Source organism: Megalobrama amblycephala, linkage group LG5 (genome assembly GCF_018812025.1).
Source record: "Megalobrama amblycephala isolate DHTTF-2021 linkage group LG5, ASM1881202v1, whole genome shotgun sequence".
NCBI classification, from domain to species: Eukaryota; Metazoa; Chordata; class Actinopteri; order Cypriniformes; family Xenocyprididae; genus Megalobrama; species Megalobrama amblycephala.
The window spans coordinates 6,966,737-6,987,016 of record NC_063048.1 but is presented as its reverse complement, the minus strand read 5'-3'; the positions used below and the strand labels follow the sequence as shown (position 1 = coordinate 6,987,016).

General features: G+C 36.7%; 1 protein-coding gene across 5 annotated transcripts in view; it reads right to left on the bottom strand.

Annotated features, from left to right (window-relative positions):
- col12a1a (collagen, type XII, alpha 1a) overlaps positions 1–20,280 on the bottom strand; it is a 99,883-nt gene that overhangs the window by 43,995 nt on the left and 35,608 nt on the right. For 4 of the 5 annotated variants that reach the window (XM_048190528.1, XM_048190529.1, XM_048190532.1 and 1 more), the window contains 12 exons: positions 18,724–18,869; positions 14,817–14,946; positions 14,565–14,701; positions 10,296–10,425; positions 10,053–10,192; positions 8,828–8,960; positions 8,702–8,722; positions 8,458–8,597; positions 5,887–6,016; positions 5,603–5,742; positions 2,912–3,041; positions 363–505 (listed from right to left, as the gene is read on the bottom strand). In XM_048190528.1, coding sequence (XP_048046485.1) covers positions 363–505; positions 2,912–3,041; positions 5,603–5,742; positions 5,887–6,016; positions 8,458–8,597; positions 8,702–8,722; positions 8,828–8,960; positions 10,053–10,192; positions 10,296–10,425; positions 14,565–14,701; positions 14,817–14,946; positions 18,724–18,869 — 1,520 coding nt within the window. The remainder of the gene's footprint in view (positions 1–362; positions 506–2,911; positions 3,042–5,602; positions 5,743–5,886; positions 6,017–8,457; positions 8,598–8,701; positions 8,723–8,827; positions 8,961–10,052; positions 10,193–10,295; positions 10,426–14,564; positions 14,702–14,816; positions 14,947–18,723; positions 18,870–20,280) is intronic. The other variant, XM_048190531.1, reaches the window with a different exon arrangement.

The window sequence follows — 20,280 nt, the reverse complement described above, 5'->3', positions numbered from 1 at the left end:
GGTTCTTTGTGGCTGCAGATAAGAAGCTAGTTCTATTAAGACATGAGACAGAATGTTTGGACTCTGTTTTCCTCTCTGCTGAAATAAAACAGGTTTGGGCTGAAGATTTCCACAGCTGCTTTCTTTACGCAAGGGTCTGACGACAATAAAAGCCATTTATGGATTTCTGAGCTTTGCGAAAATCCCTCTCAGGCAATGAAGTTCAAGTGAGAACGAGATTACACGACATTAAAAACACAAACATCTATGCAGAGGGACAGATTGCAAACAGATCGTTGCACTCAAAAGGTCCAGAGACTGACATCTGTCATGGCGGTATTTCCTGTACGACCTCTCACGTGAGCCTAACGACAAGGACTTACAGATTCAGAGGGCCGGTTTCCATGGAGGGGGGCGTAGACGACGCGATACTGCAGCACTTCTCCGGAGGCCGGCTCCCAGCGCACGTTCAGGGTGTTTGTGGTGGGGTTGTAAACCTGGATGTTCCTGGCAGGGGTCCGCACCACTGTTTCAGACATGAGCGGGAGCAGTATCATAAAACGAAAGACAGTAAAAGGAGTGAGTGGTTAGAGTGGTTAAAGAGGTAAAGAAATTTACAACTATTTACAAGACTCTGAAAAAGAGGATTCCTACGCACAGGTCTAAACACAATAGTAGCAACGGAAGTTTAAATGTCAACCACAACAGAATCAAATTATACATTTCAAAAGGGTCAAAAGAGATCTGTCTGGATAAATGGTGTTTAAACTAAAACAGAGCCTACTCAATACGGTTGATACACAGCATTTGGGTTAGTCTCAAGAAATCTGGGGAATACCCAAGGTACATTATGCCCCAAAATAAAATTAAAGACATTATATTTTAGCTGCACTCTTTTAGATGCAGTAAATTTGGCTAGACACTGCAGGCAAAAACTTTGTCAATTTTGAGATTTTAGGCTGTTTGGATTTTCATTAAGCTATATTAGCTTTTGGCGTTTTTAACATAGCTATATTCTGAAGGTTTTTAAAGAGGGGTTTCTTCATATATCATTCGCCTGATTTTCATTCCTAAAAACATGGTGAGAGTTAATTTTATTCTGGCAGTGTTTTAGACAGTATTTTCTGATAAAAAGAGGTCCAAAATCCTTTCTGTAAAAACCTTTGACTCTAATATGTGAACAGAATAAAACACAAATTTAATGCTGGCTTTATCCAGTGTACAGATAAAAATAAAGATATTTTCCCAGGGTTCTGTAGATAATTAGGGAAGCTTGTTTCTGCCACTGAATAAAAAATAAAAGAGGTAATTGTGACTTTTTATCTCCCTTTTCTCCGAACTGCAACTTCATTTCTCATAACTGTGAGATGTAAAGTCGCATTTCTGAGAAATAAATTTGCAATTCTGAAAAAAAAAATAAGTCAGAATTGTGAGATATAAACTCACAATTCTGAGAAAATGTAAAAATAAAAAATGTTGAGCTGACTTTATTTCTCAGAATTGAGAGTATATATTATGCAATTCTTACTTTTTTCACAATTGCAAGTTAAAAAAGTCAGAATTACAAGATATAAATTTGAAATTCTGAGATATAAACTCACAATTGTGAGAAAAAAAGCATTATGAGATAAACTAGTAACGGCAAGGTATAATTCTGAGGCAAAAAAAAGTCAGTTCACAATTCTGATTTTTCTTGAAATTGCACGATTCTTACTTTATTTCTCAGAATAGAATTTATATCTCACAATCCTAAGAATAAAAGACAGAACTGTGAGATATAAACTCGCAATTGCAAGTTATACAGCCAGAATTGAGAGATATAGTTTTAAAGTCCAATTCTGAGAAAAAAAGTCAGCTCACAATTTTGACATTTTCTCAGAACTGCGAGTTCTGACTTAATTTTTCAGAATTTCATAGAGAAAATGCCAGAATTGTGATCTTTACACTTTATAACTTGCCACTGCAAGTTTATATCTCATAATTCTGACATTTTTTCTCACAACTGCAAGTTTATATCTCAGAATTGCAAGTTTACACCTCGTAATTCTGACTTTATAGCTTGTGAGGAAAAAGTCAGAATTGTTAGATAAAAACGTTTTGTAATTTTTTTATTCCATGGCAGAAACAAGCTTTCATAGATAATGCCTCATTTGCATATTTAAACATAACATTTTAGAAAATGTGTAATACAAAAATATTATTGCAAATCTTAATATAATCAATCAACCAGGGAAGTATGGTGATATCTAATTTGAAACTTTTTACCCTATTCACCTGGGGTGTCTTGCCTTTCATTAACACGTCATGAGTCATGACACCATGGCGCATGGAAACACAAAGCCATTGGAACAGGCTTTGGATTTCCAAAAACAAAAACCCTGATACAAAACTTACACTTGCATTAATGTGGCACAGTCACACAAAGAACACTGGGAAAACAAAATAACGCAAATGATGGGAAGCAAACAACCACTGGTGGAAAAACAGTGACGCCAACAAAAACCTGTTAGTTTGACTGTGACATGAGGAGCATTGAGCTGACAGCAGTAAATAAGGGTGCTTTTATGTCCTTGCACCTCCCTGGGTTTTCCATTTGGTGAAATGGATTGTTTGTAGCCCTCTCTCCAGCATCTCCAGTCATTACAGCTCATAAAGAAGGCTCATTAAGCCCAGACCGGAGTCACATTTAAGGGGTTGCCAGCACATCGGCATTCCTCCCTTGGTGATCAATCCAATAAAAGCTGACTCAAGTTTCTGAGATTCTATTTATAAGTACAAAACTTAAAATGGAAAAGCAAGAAAACTACACTTTGCACTTTCTGGATTTAAATCTTTGGCAAAAGGTTTTCTGTGATTTGGGAGTGTATGATGGATGAGTATGGGAATTATTTGCTTTCCAATCACGCTAAAACAAGAAGCTGCATCAACTCACATGTTTTTCCAGTCTCAGACATGCGCTTGCCCTCTCCAGGAGCGTATACTGGCACTACTGTTACTGTGTACTCCGTATCGGACAGCAGGTTCTTCAGAACTGAACTGGTGGTGGCTCCAGGAACCTGAACCTAAGAGAATATAAAAAAATTATATTTTTTTGTCTGGTCTCTGCAAAAGTCAATGGCACAATGCTTTGAATGGTAGACAAAATGTTTCTACGTAGTTGCTAAGGTGTATTTACTGCAGTACATGTCTATGCACTTGTCCAAGCAGTTGTCTGGGTGTTGCTTGGAGGGTGCTTACTGGTCCAAGTCAAAAGAGCACAACTGTAAGTCTCTGTGATATTCTGGCCTTCAATGTGAGTCTGTTGGATTTTGTGCATCTGTTATATTGCTATTTAATCTGAGTCCTGAAGCAAAGCCTGTAAAAAACATTGCTTAAACATTGATAATGCTGAATTTCTGGGTCCAATCATTATGTTCTGTTTCTAATTAGATTCAATCATAGGCGTAATTTGCAGGTGGGACGGGTGGGACATGTCCCAACCACTTTTTGCCAGGGTCAATACTGTTCCCATCACTTTCTGAAACATCTCGCGGAATTGATGTATAATAATACAAAAGAAACCTCTCTAGTTGATTATCAATTCGTTAAATAATAGGCGATATGGCGCAACAGTGTTCTCTTGGCACTTGTGCACACTGCGCAGTCTTCACACAGATGAGCGCTGCAATCTATCGCTTAACGCTGTTGCAGAGACTTGTTTCAGTAAAATCACAAAACAAAATGAACATAAACCTGTCCCTGCTCTTGATATACGATCACTGAAGAACATCTTTGGTTTTCATGAGAAAAAAAATAAAATCTGTCTGCTGCTTTTGACACAGTTAACCACCAGATCCTCCTGTCAACACTCATGTCGAAGGGCAACATCTCGGGAACCGCACTCCAGTGGTTTGAGTCTTACTTCTCAGGTAGGTCCTTCAGGGTATCTTGGAGAGGTGAGGTGTCCAAGTCACATCATTTTGCTACTGGGGTACCTCAGGGCTCCGTGCTTGGACCACTTCTCTTCTCCATCTACATGTCATCACTAGGATCTGTCATTCAGGATCATGGTTTCTCCTTTCACTGTTATGCTGATGACACACAACTCTACCTCTCATTCCAACCAGATGATCCGACGGTTGCTGGTCGCATCGCAGCCTGCCTGACAGCCATTTCTGCCTGGATGAAGGACCACCACCTTCAACTCAACCTTGCAAAAACAGAACTGCTTGTGGTCGGTGCCAACCCAACACTTCATCACAACCTTTCAATTCAACTTGGGTCGTCAACCATTACTCCTTCCAGGACAGCCAGGAACCTTGGAGTGGTGATGGATGATTGTTTAAGCTTCACAGATCATGTTGCGACAATGGCCCGGTCCTGCAGATTTGCCTTGTACAACATCAGGAAGATTAGACCCTTCCTATCGGAGCATTCCACACAAATTCTTGTCCAAGCTCTTGTTCTATCCAGACTGGACTACTGTAATGCTCTCTTGGCTGGCCTTCCGGCATGCACTATCAAGCCTCTACAACTGATCCAGAATGCTGCAGCAAGACTGGTCTTCAACGAACCGAAGAGAGTGCACGTCACTCCTCTCTTCATCAGTCTGCATTGGCTTCCAGTAGCTGCTCGCATCCAATTCAAGGCTCTGATGTTTGCCTACAGAACGACCGCTGGCTCTGCACCGCTATACCTTAACTCACTACTTCAGACTTATGCGCCCTCCAGAAACTTGCGTTCTGCAAGTGAACGGCGCCTTGTGGTGCCATCACAAAGGGGCACAAAATCACTCTCACGGACCTTCTCCGGGTCTGTTCCTGGCTGGTGGAATGACCTGCCACGCTCTATCCGAGCAGCTGAGTCTCTAGCCATTTTCAAAAAACTGCTAAAGACGTATCTTTTTCGTCAGCACTTGACCCAGTAATAGTAGCACTTACCTTGATTTATATTCTTCCATCTATTTGTGTGAAAAAAAATCCTTACTTTACTGACATAACTGTGACTTGACACAGCACTTGCACACTGTTGTTCTCATGTTGATTTGATTGATTCTACTATTCTCATTTGTAAGTCGCTTTGGATAAAAGCGTCTTCTAAATGACTAAATGTGAATGTAAAATAAATGATACGAGGGTGGATTAGAACCCAGAACTTCTGGCACACTGAACAAAACTTCTACCAGTAGTCCATCGGGACAATCTAATAATAAACATGGAAACACGTATTAATTGACTAATGCAAACACTTTCGAGACTAACAATATATTGTATGATAGTAGATTTAAGGATGAAACTATCATATTAAACATGATGTCTATGTCAATAAATATTATAAATTTACCCCCCCCCCCCCCACCACCACACACATTCCTACACACATTAATACTACTCATACATTACAAAAAAATGACAACGGTAACTCTTTTTGTCCTTGTTACATGTAGTTGCTATAGTAACTAACATCACAATCGTGACAAACATTCCACAACACCAGGCATGTTCATGACCCTAAATGAGAAAAGTCACAGAATTTCAAGAAAAACATCTTAGTTTCACCAGTATTTCTATCAGCTCAAAAACGCGTTGTGGGTCAAATTGACCCGGAACATGAAATAATAGTTTAGAGGTGCCATGGGACGTACCATGTCTTCTGCGCCCCCTGTGACGGGCTGGTAGTAAATCCTGTATTGCCGTACACTCCCCTCAGCCGGCTCCCAGCGCACATTCAGAGTGCTGACCGTTGGGTCCGTGACCTGAAGGTTTCTCACACTGCCCAGCGGTACTATGGGAACACACATAAAACTCTATTCAGCATGTCAACAATGACCTCATTTATGTAATTTACATACTATCTGAAAATGCATTAATGTAGCTAGGTAACCAACAGGTCCTGTGAATGTGGTAAAATCATGTGTTGGTCACTTACATGTCTTTCCTTGGCCAGAAATGTCTTTGACATCTCCACTCGCGTAGATTGCAGCAACAGTGATGGAGTAGGGAGTATCTGGAGTCAGTTTCTGCAGAATAACGGTGTTTTTCTTTCCTCCAATCTGTGTCTGTGACAGAGAGAATGAATTGTGTTTATTGTGGAAATTCGTTTCTGAAATTGGTAACACTTTACAGTAAGGTCTCATTAGTTAATGTATTAACTAATATGAACTAACAATGAGCAACACATTTGTTACAGTATTTTTTAATCTTTGTTAATGTTAGTTAATAAAAATGTTCATGATCATGTTAGTTCACAGTGCATTAACTGATGTTAACAAATACAACTTTTGATTTTAATCATGTATTAGTAAATGTTGAAATTAACATTAACTGAGATTAATAAATGCTGTAGAAGTGCAGTTCATTATTAGTTCATGTTAACTAAAGTAGTTAACTAATGTTAACTAATGAAACATTATTGTAAAGTGTCGCCAAAATAATCCTGGCCCATTCCTCAGCTAGATAAAGCAAACAAACAGCGCTTTTACATTTACATTTGCTCTGAGTTTGAAGGGATGAATCTTCTTTGGTAAACAGCATGTCACTGATAGAACTTTCGTTTTTAGCCCAGAATATTCCATTAAATAAGCTTAAGCAATCCTCAGCGATGGATAACCGCATTAATGTCAAGAACAGCACATCACAAATATGATTGCAGATAGGACTGTTTTTCGGCGAAGCAAAACAGCGTGCAGTTTTACGCTGTTATTTCTGTGACTGCTGCCAGTGTAAATCTGCCTTCTTGATGAAGAAAACAGAAGCGGAAAAAATCACTGCAATGATTTTAGTACAGAAAAACAACACCTCTGCACCCACTCAGATACCATTAAAACATGGAAAATAATAATATGATAGCTGATGCTGAAGACAAAAACATCTTAAAACAGCCTAAGATTTGCCGGTCTCCAAGCCCGGCCTGGTTTGTTGGTTTGAGAGTGGTTTTGGGCAAAGTGCCAGGCTGAAAGAAGTCTGCATTTATTTGATACAGTAAAAACAGTCGTATTGTGAAATATGATTACAATTTAAAATAGCTGTTTGCTATTTGAATATATTTTAAAATGTAATTTATTCCTGTGATCAAAGCTGAATTTTCAGCATCATTACTCCAGTGTCACATGATCCTTCAGAAATCATTCTAATGTGCTGATTTTTGCTGCAAAAGAGCACCATTTACTTGAAATAGAAATCATTTGTACAACTATAAATGTCTTTACTGTTCATCATTGCTGAAAAAAGTATTAAAATAAAAAAAAAAAAAAATTGTACTGACCCCAAACCTTTGAACGGTGCAGTTTTTATAACCTCAATAATTGACTAATTAATTAACTTAAAAAAGTCTATATGTAATAACTAATCACTTCAGGGTTTGTTCACCCAAAAATGCAATTTCTGTCATTAATTATTCACCCTCATGTTGTTCCATCTTCAGAACACAAATTAAGATATTTTTGATAAAATCTGATGGCTCAGTGAGGCCTGCATTGACAGTAAGATAATCAACATTTTCAGATGCCCAGAAAGTTACTAAAGACATATTTAAAACAGTTCATGTGACTGCAGTGGTTCAACCTTAATGTTATGAAGTGACGAGAATACGTTTTGTAAGCAAAATAATGACTTTATTCAACAATATCTAGTGATGGGCGATTTCAAAACACTGCTTCATGAAGCTTCTGAGCTTTACGAATCTTTTGTATCGAATCAGTGGTTCAGAGTGTATCAACTGCCAAAGTCACGTGATTTCAGTAAACGAAGCTTCGTTACATCATAAACGTTGCGAAATTTCAATAATTCACGTGAACTTTGGCAGTTTGATACGCACTCCGAACCACTGATTCAAAACAAAAGTTTCATAAAGTTTCGAAGCTTCATGAAGCAGTTTTAAAATCGCCCATCACTAGATATTGTTGAACAAAGTCATTATTTTGTTTTTTTGGCACACAAAAAGTATTCTCGTGGCTTTATAATATTAAGGTTGAACCACTGTAGTCACATGAACTGTTTTAAATACTGTTTTTAGTAGCTGTTTTTAGTAGCTTTCTGTTCATCTGAAAGTGTTAAATATCTTGCTGGCAATGGAGGCCTCACTGAGCTATTGGATTTTATCAAAAATATCTTAATTACGGGTGTGGAACGACATGAGGGTGAGAAATTATTGACAGAAATTTCATTTTTGGGTGAGCTAACCCTTTAAGTTTGAACTCTTGAAGTAAATGCATGCACAAGCTGAGACAAGCACATTCATTCTGTGATTCATGTATTGGATGAGTAAATGAAAGGTATATGCGCAATTTATGGCTCAAAACAAATTTTTAGGGGTTCAAAACATTTTGTTATTATCACTTAAATCACATTCAGAAGCAGTCAAAACAGCACAGTAACTGTTGGTGCTGGGAAACATGTTTCGTAATTTCGTTTGTTGGCACTAGAGGAAATGATACACATCACCTGTAATTCAGTCAGCCAGATAATATCAACAAAAAAAAAATGTTGAAATGTTCCTTACAGATTGTGATCTTCCTCCTGCAACCGGTATGTATGTAATCCTGTAGTTTTGGACTCTTCCAGGAGCGTGATCCCATTTGGCAGTGAGGGAAGTGGTGGTTGCGTTGAACACCTGGAGGTTTTGAGGAGGTCCACTGGGAGCTATAAGAAAAAATATTGATATTTCAGTTTTGCATTCTAAAACATAATTATATCCATATGCCATCCAAATGTCAAATGTTGTATCTGGAAAATAACAGACTCACCAGGTGTAACAATTTTGGACACTGAGTACGGAGAGAAAAAAAGGGTTTGTCAAATTCACATGTGGTGGCTGAAGTACAGTCAATGAAAAAACTCAAGTTTATTATATGGATTTTGTGGTTTCTTACATGTGCGCTGACTGCCTAAAAGATCTTCGCTCTCAGACTCATCAGGGTAAATGGCAGTGACAGAAACGTCATAGAGGGTGTCCGGCTCCAGGTTCTGCAGAACGGTAGTGGTGTCCTCATTGCTCAAGATATCCTGAGGAAGAGTGTGGTATTAGACTTATACAGTACTGTACATCTGCATGTAACATGTAATTACCTTTTACCAAATACTGAGATACAAACAAAACTATTGCTACTTACTATTGCTAGATACTAACAATCCCTATTGCATGCAGCGGTGTAAAAAGTACTGAGAAATCTTGTAACGAATAGATATTATGTCAAACATTTTACTCAATTAAAAGTACCTACCACATACAAAAAATACTTGAGTGAAATCAGGGTTATCATAGTTAACTAAAATTAGATCTAATACTATAAAAGAAACATATCAGTTGCTTGAAATAAAATAAACGTCAACTGAAAAAAACAAATTATAAAATAAAATAGATTATAAAAAAAAATCAGTTTAAGTTGATGGACTAAAATAACTAAAACTGAAATTAAATTTAATAAATACTATATAGACATTTTTTCTTTTTTTTTAAAGTATGAAAATGACAAAAAGACTGTAAAATTACTGAAAGTAAAAGTAAAAAATATACACATTTAATTGTACTTAAGTATTTAAAAGTTAAAAAAATTAAACATAACTTTTCCTAGCTTTTAAAAACAAGAAGCAGTAGATTTTAGTATTTGTGTATTTCATAATGTTTATAATACTTTAAGAAACTTTGTAAAGAAACCTGTTAAAAATCACTTGTCTCCTTATTGTTCTGACTATGAAACAGCAGATGTTCAACTAAAGCCAATATCCTGAGACCTGTTACCTGAATATTTTCAGCTAAAATTAGCAGCAGCGATTTTACAGTGGTATGAAATTTGAATACAGTTATTTTTAGACAAATATTCAAGACTAATCATGAACCATGTAGCAACGGTTATTATAAAAGCACATTATAATAGTTCAGAGTTTCTATCTGAAAAGACTAGTTGACTCAAAAATGAACATTCTGTCATCATTTACTCATCCTCAACTTTCAAAGTTGAACTATCTCTTTAAGAATAGCAGTGAAGTACTATTACTCAGATATTTCACACTTCCGACTGCATGTATTATTTATGAATTTTCAGGAAGGAGATTTATTGATGAATCAGAACTCAAGTTCAGTCTCTGATGTCTTACATATTGAAAGTTGCTCTCTCCACTCTTGGTCCAGCCGATGCGGTAGAGGGCGACATCAGGAGCGCCGTGCTCCCACTGAGCCCTGAAACTGGTCAGGGTCACTTGAGAGAACCTCAAGTTCTTCGGAGCAGGAACAACATCTAAACCGACCAGGAAGAGAAGTTGAGTTTTGGGTTACAATAAAAACCATGAAACATTTCAAAATCAAGTACTAGGCCAGATAACAGAGATTTACACTGTTACCTGTGGTGGCTTGGTTAAGCATTGGGTTTCCGGTGCCAGAATCATAAACCGGAGTCACAGCCACATCATATTCTGTTTGGGAAATGAGATTATCCAATCCTCTGGACGTAACATCTCCGTCAACTTCAAGCTAAATTGAAATATGAGAAGTGCAGTTATGGCCACACAATCCACAGCAAAAAGAGTCGGCAGCAGCAGGAGGTCAAGGTTTGGCAGGTTAGCATTGTCCGTTAGCTGAGTAGATGGGTAGATTACTTACAAATGATATAAATGAATTTCATACTCAGTAATACAAACTGTTAGATTAAGATAAGGTCTGTGGTGACCACAAGCTCACCTTTTATTCTACAACACAAAATACAGTAATACCACCTTGTGGTGACAAGATCTCGAAAAAGTCGGTTGCTTGTAAGTGTGTAAATGGGACTACAGAGGGCTGGATGATTCATTGAAAAGTAATCGAAACCAAAATTCAGATCCTCTAACCAACGTAATTTTCCCATGTCAGTTATTGAGTTTTTAATCCTGTTAATCCTTTCTACTTAAAAACATACTACCGCGTGTGACGTCACATGACTCCGCCCCGTCCAGTCAGCGGCATGGAAGCAACACGTAGGTGAACTCAACCACTAAGTCAACACACACAGGCAGCGTGCGAGCCCCGAAGTGAAATCACTATCGCTTGTGTCCTCACAAAAGTTTGTCAATTGTATGTGTTTAAAGGCTTGAATGTTTGAACATTCGAGTGATTTTTCACTATTCAAGAACAGCAATATGAAAAACACCTCACTTCAGTGCTCAAGAGCTGTTTTCTGTGACACAGAGAGCCGAGCTGCATTGTGTCTCTGACAAAAACGCGAGCCCTGAAGCCAAATCACTTTCACTTGCGTGTTCACTACACTTTGTCAATTGTATGTGTTTTAAAAGGTTAGTTCACCTAAAAATGAAAATTCAGTCATTAATTACTCACCCTCATGTCGTTCCACACCCGTGAATCCTTTGTTCATCTTCGGAACACAAATTAAGATAATTTGGATAAAATCTGATGGCTCAGTGAGGCCTGCATCGCCAGCAAAAACACTCCCTTTTTCAATGCCCAGAAAGCTACTAAAAACATATTTAAAACAGTTCATGTGACTACAGTGGTTCAACTTTAATATTATAAAGCAATGAGAATACTTTTTGTGTGCCAAAAATAACAAAATAGCTACTTTATTCCACAATATCTAGCGATGGGCGATTTCAAAACATTGCTTCATGAAGCTTCGAAGCTTAACGAATCTTTTGTTTCGATTCAGTGGTTCAGAGCGTGTATCAAACTGCCAAAGTCATGTGAACTATTGAAGTTTCAAAACACTTACAATGTAACGAAGCCTCGTTTACTGAAATCATGTGATTTTGGCACTCTGAACCACTGATTCAAAACAAAAGATTCATGAAGCAGTGTTTTGAAATCACCCATCAATAGATATTGTGGAATAAAGTTCCTATTTAATTATTTTTGGCACACAAAATGTATTCTCGTCACTTTATAATATTAAGGTTGAACCACTGTAGTCACATGAACTGTTTTAAATATGTTTTTAGTAGCTTTCTGGGCATTGAAAAAGGGAGTGTTATTGCTGGCGATGCAGGCCTCACTGAGCATAACAGATTTTATCAAAAATATCTTAATTTGTGTTCTGAAGATGAATGAAGGTCTTATGGGTGTGGAACGACATGAGGGTGAGTAATTAATGCCATAATTTTCATTTTTGGGTGAACTTACCTTTTAAGGCTTGCCAGTGTGGACATTCAAGCAATTTTAGACCATCGGATGTGTATTATTATATTGAGCTGCTGCACTGATGCATTGTCAAGTCAAGTCAAGTCAAGTCACCTTTATTTATATAGCGCTTTTTACAATGCAGATTGTGTCAAAGCAGCTTTACATTGATAACTGGTACATAATTTTTGCTGCACAGCAGCTCTTAAAGAATAGTGTCAATGCAGGCAGATCAAAGCACTGTTGAATAAATGTCAAGAATACTGTTGAATATCAAGTGTCAAGTCAAATGTCAAGTGTCCCCAACTAAGCAAGCCAAAGGCGACAGCGGCAAGGAACCCAAACTCCATTGTGGCACACGAACACTCATACAGACATTAGATCGCACACATAGACAGGAACACAGAAACTCGTTGTCAACTCTGTCCTGTGATTTACACTAAAGTAGCTTAGAAACTCAAAATAGTAGCTTAGAAATGAATTCACACGCAATCACTCTCTCATTAATGCATTCAAATAAATGCACTGGTACTGTGCTAATTTATCTGTATCTGATTTACAATGAGCAGAAATCTGTAAGAACGAACCATAGATAAAATGACTGCTGAAAGTGAGCTGTTATGTCGGAGCACTCTTTCATTAGGAAAAAATACCTTTAATAGTTGCATATTTACAGTACAAACCTTGTCAGTGAACTATAAGGCCAAAAAAAAAAAAAAAAGTTCAATTAATCGAGACTTTGATTCATATCGTCATATCGTCCAGCCCTACTACAGAGGTACCCAGCACTGGCCGGTAGGTGCTGTAATTACAACATTCTGTGGGGAAAAAGTATCTTTATCTATTGACAACCAACATAAAGCAATACATAAAGAGCAAATATTTCTATATAGAGAAGATAATTCCAGCATCTCTGCAACTCTACATATGACAAGTGGTTTGGAGAACGAATGGATGGATAGACAGTTGGTGTTTTACCAGGAGTGCTCTTAAAAATCAACAATCGAGTTACATTTTTCCCTGTCTGCTGTCTTTGATGTGACATCTCATGCACAGACAGGATACTCGCTAGTGAAGGGCTTGGGACTGTGTGGGTTTTTTGGCAGAAAGCTAATGGACAGCTCTGTCTAGGTTTTTATTGATCTCCTCAGCAAGCACTCACAGTTTGGATAGTCAATGTGGCAGCACATGTGATGGAATTTTTGCTAGAGAGGGGTTGACATTGAGAGGAACAACGGTGTCTCAACAGCACTTAAAGTTCCTGCAGAATCTTGATCTTTGATCCAGTAGCGGATCATCCTCATCATCTGTCAGGTAACAGGAGCTGCCACCATCTGTCAGGCTTCTCAGGCTTCGGTCCACCTGGGCCCACATTTGTGTGCATGTTTGTTTCATCTTTTCATCCCAGAATGAAGAGTTATGAGCAGCATTGAGTCATGATTAATGTCCCAGGATGTGGAGCAGCACTGATGCCAAAACTGCCACTGAGAGTTAAAAAAAAATCATAGGGAAAAAACCCACCCATAAAACACACATTCCAAAGCAGTGGACTGCTGCATGCCACTCAAAACTCCATCTTTTTCTGTCGGCTGTCCGTTCTCGCAATCTTTGGTAGTGATCGCCGTAACCGAAGCCCTGGAGAGCAGCTGTACTCTCTCGGCAGCTGCTGTCTCCACTGAATTGTGTAACGTAATTGCTGATATGTTAAAAGGTCCCAAATCCATCAACACGAGTCTGTTTCTTGGTTGTCTGCCTGGATGCGTTGTGTAAACAGACAGGAATCTTTCCACAGGAAGGCTTCCACAGTGACCCAGGAAGGCTTTGCACAATTGAAAACAAGATTGTTGTTTAACAGCTGATAAGCTGTCCACACAACTAATCCCAAGTGCAGTGCTACTCAAAACGCGGACAGCAGGCAGCATACGGCCCGTCCAACCCGCATGTGGTTCATCAGAAAACATAGATATTACATGAAAAAATTACTTTTTACATTGACTGTTAGACCATCAAAACCCTCTTACTGAAACTTATTGAAATTAATGCCATTTATGCTTTCTCAAACTCCGGACCAGTGATTTTTCTAAAAAATTACTGGATTCAGCAGTTGAAGCTGTTTTGGAAAATTCTGATCTTAGAAAAGAATTACATGTCATTTAGGTAGCAACCTTCTTTTGAAACAACACCAGTGTCTATGGTAACATGATAAATTACTGTAAAAACTAAATGACTCTAAAAGACCCCTCACTTTTCAGCCTAATTGGCCTGAACTCTCTGACAGTAGGTAAAACTTAAAAGCATAAATACAGCGGTTACCCCAGTTATCTGTGTAAACAATATCCGTGTACACTTAATTAGGCATCATACGGAGGTAAGATGGAAAGAGAATGCCATCAAAACTTTTCTGAAGACAGTCAGCTCCCTTTAGATATACATTCATTTAATCACAAATCTGGTGAAGGGCCAGTTTCTGGTGATGAGTTTGCAGGTATGGGTTTTGGCTTTACCTCCTTCGACTCTCCATCCTCTGGCTTGTAAGTGATGATGTATTTACGAACGGCGCCGGGCGAAGCATCCCAGTCCAGCTGCATGGTGCTGTGGGTAACATCCATAATCCTCAACTCACCGGATGGAGGAAGAGGCACTATAGAGAGGGGAGAGATTTAAAAAAAAAAAAAAAAACAGACAAACAAACGATGAGAATCTGATACGTTGCAAAACATCCCTGCTGAGGGGAAGAAAGCCCTATTGCCACCTACGGGTCACCCCCTGATCAGTGAGAGGGTCACTGGCGTAATCGCCGTGCAGGGCGAAGACGGAAACACTGTAGGCCGTGTTGGGACGAAGTTTCTTCAGCTGGACATCAGTAACTGTTCCTTTCACACGCATCTGTGAAGGTCAACCACATCACAAATGAAAGGGATGGTGGACTTATTGATAGAAGAATCGCTTACGACCGCACTGAAAAGACCAGCATGAATTTCTAAGCTCGTTTATGGTGGTCAGTGCTGCTTTGAGGAGATATGAAGGATGAATCAGGATTTTTATTGTTAACTAAAACCATTAAAAAAATTTTTTTTCATTATTTGAAATAAAATAAACATTAACTAAAATAAAATCAAATATATATATATATATATATATATATATATATATATATATATATATATATATATATATATATATATATATATATAAAATGCTATAGTAAGAAAAAAACAAATGTATTTTATTTCAGGTAGATGCCAAGGCAAAATTTCTTATTTTCATTTAGTTTAAGTTTAGCTTAAGTTTTAAAATAAATAAAACTAAATAAATTAAAACTAAAACCTATATAGACATATTAGGGATGTGCGATTTTTCAAAATCAAGTTTAGATTTTGGCTTCCAACGATTATAAAAAAAAAGGATAATCAAGATAAAACCGTTATTGTGCCGCATTCCTGTGTACTTTTGCTCCTCTTTAAAAGCCGAACTTAATGTGCAAATTAATAAAACCATGTAACATGATTTTCATGAAATGGGATGTGTTTGATATTAAAAAAAGTTATTAAAAGCACAAAACCGAACTGGATGTGTATCAGTATATTGAATCAGTGCATTTCGTCTTAAAGTGACAGCAGCCTAATATTCCAGCTGCTGTGTGTCTTTAATGTCATTAAACCGAAGAACATTTGTAGCTTTAATAAGAATCAAAGCAAGTTTAATTCTTACAGTGAAGACTATGCTGTGTTTTATATTACATTTGATTATTAATTTCTGTAGCAGGCTGTTAGCTAAATACTTATAGACTTGCATGAAAAACTTAAAGCACTGTTTGTTTCATTTGTATCTTTTTTTCTATTGTATTTGTCCAAGTGTTTGTAATTTGCTATTTTGTTTTTATTGTATTACTGTTTATTTATTTTTTTAATAATTTGACTAAAATAACACTGTGCAGAACACAGTTTACATGGCCAAGATGAGTTTCAGAGGTGGAGCAAATAAGATTTGTAACAAAGAGTTACACAATTAGCAGCATTTTTCTTTCTTTAGAAAACTATGACAGATTATGGCCAAGACAGTAAATAGGGTTCATTTTGATTTCCTCTTGACTTTGATCAGAATCCAAAACACAACACATGCTGGTCTTTTCAGCATGGCAGTTTAAGCACAAATACTTGTGAATCCTTTATATAGTTTTCTATAACAGTATAGAGACTGATTTCAGTCTTGACTGATATATTTTCGCACACAAACCACAGAGACACGTATTTTGCACCTAACAAGCAAGTACTTATTATGCCCTTTATTTATTTCTGTATGTCTTACTTAGTATTTTTGTCTTGTTTTAATAAAAATAGCTAAATATTTTTTAAATTAAGAGACATTTACCGAAGAAGCAAAATTAAGATACTTAAGATATTAGGTCTTGTTGTCTGAGAAATGTAAAAGTTTCTGAAAAAAAGTATAAAAACTCTAAGCATATTCTTTCTTTCTAATGAAAAAAAAAGTAGTGGAGCAATTTTGAAACATCTGCACTCTGAGACAAGCCCTGTGGACATCAGATTCTAGCCAGAACTGACGTCGAGACCTCTGGATCTTCCCACTATGAGAAATACTTGAAAGAAAACCTGTGCTAAAAAGCCCCAAAGTGCTAATGAGCTGATATTTTCCAAAAGCTGCAATATAAAGGATGTTTTTGAGCCCATTAAATGTAGACCTACCACCTGTGGTATCTACAATATCTCCAAAAATGCTTTCCATTTCCTCTTTCTGCACAGTATGTCATAGTTGTTGACAGATTCGGGCTGCATAAGACCACTGGGTTTCCATTAGAACACTGACTCTTCCAGTAAGTCCAAAATTATTTTCATTTACACTTTTTGCACTTATTTTTTAAATATTCATCTTCATATTGAAGACTGCTCTGGAAAAAATTAAAATCTTACTCAGTATTTTTTCACCTATTTTTTCAATACAAATATCTAAACATTCCTAAATCAGATACATTTGCTTGAGTTTACTTAAAACAAGCAAAAATATCTGCCAATAGGGTAGGAAATGTCTTGTTTTCCCTTTGGATTAAGTTATTTTGTTACCCCATGTGGCAGATATTTTTTCTTGTACATAAACTCACATCATTTTCATAGATTTTTCAGAAAACAAGACTTAATATCTAAGTGTAACTTTGCTGATTTTCAACCCGCTTTGTATTTTTACAATGTCAGTAGTATATGTAATTGAACCATTTTTAATTCTCTGTGTTACCTGAACCAATAAATTCATGTTTATTCATCAGCAAAAGTCTTTTGAGCTTTTATCTTTTTATCTGGAAAGCTTTTAAGCTTTCCAGGGCTTTCATGAAAACGGCTATTTCTTTCCGTTTTTTGCCCTCCATTTGGAATGAAACACTGTCCGTTGTCAACCCAATTTTTGAAATGTTGACTACAAACACTGAGGTTTTTCAGATTTTCCGTTGCAGCGTTCTCTCCACATTTATTAATCTTTGCAGCCTTTAGCCACTGCCTCTAAAAAGTAATTCAGGGGACCTGTTACCACAACTTAAATCAATGCATGGTTGCAAATTAAAAATTATAATTTATTCATTTTTCTTTTTAAAAAAAATTAGGTTGTAGTAACTTAATGAAATTGTCTTCAGAACTTCAGAAATTAGGCAGTGGATTTCTAGTTCCCAGCATACTTTGTATAGGACTGGATAAGAAGAATAAATGTCGAAATTAAGTGTTAATTTATTTGTTTTTAGTTAAGGGAAAGACCTGTTAGTGTTTAATGCTATTAAGTTTGACATTTAAAAAAAAGTTTTTGTGGTTACCATTGTGCCCGAAGAGTAGATACATGAAGGTAAACGCTACATTGACTCTATAAGCAATGACTGCGCTAATGCCGGTGACAAGTAATATCTTACTTGTTCATTAAATATACATGTTAAATAAGTTATGCTAGCATGCACTATGATAGCTGTTGATTTGTACTAAAATACATAAGATTAATTGGTTCCAGGGCTACAAATCTGGTAGTTGGAGTGACTTAATTTTTATTTTGAGTAATCAACATAAAAATGTGTGTTTATGCCACAAATTATTACATTCCTCTAACTCAATGTAGCTTGTTGGTTGAATTTAAATTCCCTCAAAGTTGTCATAACTCAAAAAAATTGATGCAATTGATGCAGTGTACAACACTCTGGATCTTTCACTGGAAACTGAAATTATTTCCGTTAAACGTTTACTAGTCTACATAAAGTTGACACCATTATAACTAAAAGTTTGCTAAGAAGTATTTCCTACTAAAGCAAGGTGGTATTTGACTCTGGTAAGCGTATCCATAGCAGATTGATGGGTGTGGCCTTTGACTGCAAAATGCAACAGCAACATATGAGTGTTGAAGTTTTCCTACCCATTTGGCAAAAGCTATTTTTTCTTTGTTTTCTCTAGTCAGGTAGCACTGATTGCAAAAAATGTTTCACCTTTCTACTGCATAAGCAGCCAAGTTTTATTGAAAGTATCCCTTTAAGTCATTTTGCTCCTCAAGTAAATGTATCTTTAGATATTTATACAGGAGAACAAGACAAAAATAGTATGAAAATAATTTTTTTGCAGTGTGGGCATTCAACGACTGGGACAGCAGGCTGGGCAGTGGTTAAAATGTGTGGCATCACCGTACCTCCCGCTCCACAGAGGATTGAGTGGCGTTAAGGGCGCTGTAGAGAAGCATGTAGCCTGTGGCCCCTTCGGCCGCTTCCCATCTCACATTCATGGTGGTGGAGCGCACTTTGTAGATGTTCATGTTCCTCACAGCACTGAGAGGCACTACAGAGGGGAACATGACTTTTCTCTCTTTCTCTTATTCATTTCGATCCCTGACTATCCTTTTAAGCGGACTGAAGCTGGAATGGGAACATGGAAGCATTCCAGGCGGAATGATGGATGTGTGACCAGGTGGAATGGAATGCCATGATAGACGATGGTTGGATGAGAATGATCATGGGATACTCACGTGATGGAAATGACTGACAGACAGATGTGCAAATGTCAACACATACACTGCAAAAAATGATTTTCTTACTATAGCATTTTTGTCTGTTTTTGAATATCTAAACATTCTTAAATCAAGAAACATTTACTTAAGAATCAAAATGACTTAAGAGATCACATAAATTTGATACATTTTTCAGAAAACAAGACTTAATATCTCATGTCATTTTGTTTCTCAAGTAAATGTGATCTTGATTTAAGAACTTTTAGATATTTGTACTGGAAAACAAGTCAAAATACTAAGTAAGAAAATCCTTTTTTCAGTGTAAAGACAACATGTATGTACATGAAATAATACAGTGACACTTTGCGGTGCAAAGCAGCAAAGCAGCATCGTGCCGTATGAAACACGTACGAAAACACAATTACATTCAATGCGCTGTGAAAAAAATTATGATATTAGGGTTAATTCATAATGTTAAATTTGCAGCAAAACAAACGTGGCAAAAAAATAGCACAGCAATAGCATGTGTATTAGCAATGTACATTGCGTAGCTTTTTAATTGCACCTTCTCATTGACTGGCTAAACATCAGCAAATCCCGGTCATTTTTAAATAGTAAAGATGATACTAAAATATGTCAATATGTATCAATATGTTACTTGACAGTTATATATGGTAAGTCTCTTATGCTCAGCAAGGATGGATTTATTGACACACAGTAAAAACTAAGTAAAAACAGCCATATTGTCATCTATTATTACAACTGTTTTCTATTTGAATATATTGTAAAATGTAATTTATTCCTGTGATCAAAGCTGAATTTTCAGCATCATTACTCCAGTGTCACATGATCCTTCAGAAATCATTCTAATATGCTGATTTGCTGCTCAAGAAACATTTATTATTATTATCAATGTTGAAAACAGTTGTGCTGCTTAACGATTTTCATGGAAACGATGATACATATTTTGTCAGGATATTTTGATGAATAGAAAGTAAAAATAAAAAAGCACTTATTTTAAATAGATTTTTGTAACTATGTAAACGTCATTTTTGATCAATGTAATGCATCCTTGCTGAATACAAATTTATTTATTTGTATTAAAAGTATTTTAATATTGTATAACACAATATTGTGAATTACTACTGTATTTAAATACCACAGTATTTCCATGGTACTCCAATGTACTTTAACCACATAAAATGTCAAAAAAACAAGGTATTACAACTAAAAAGTGGTATT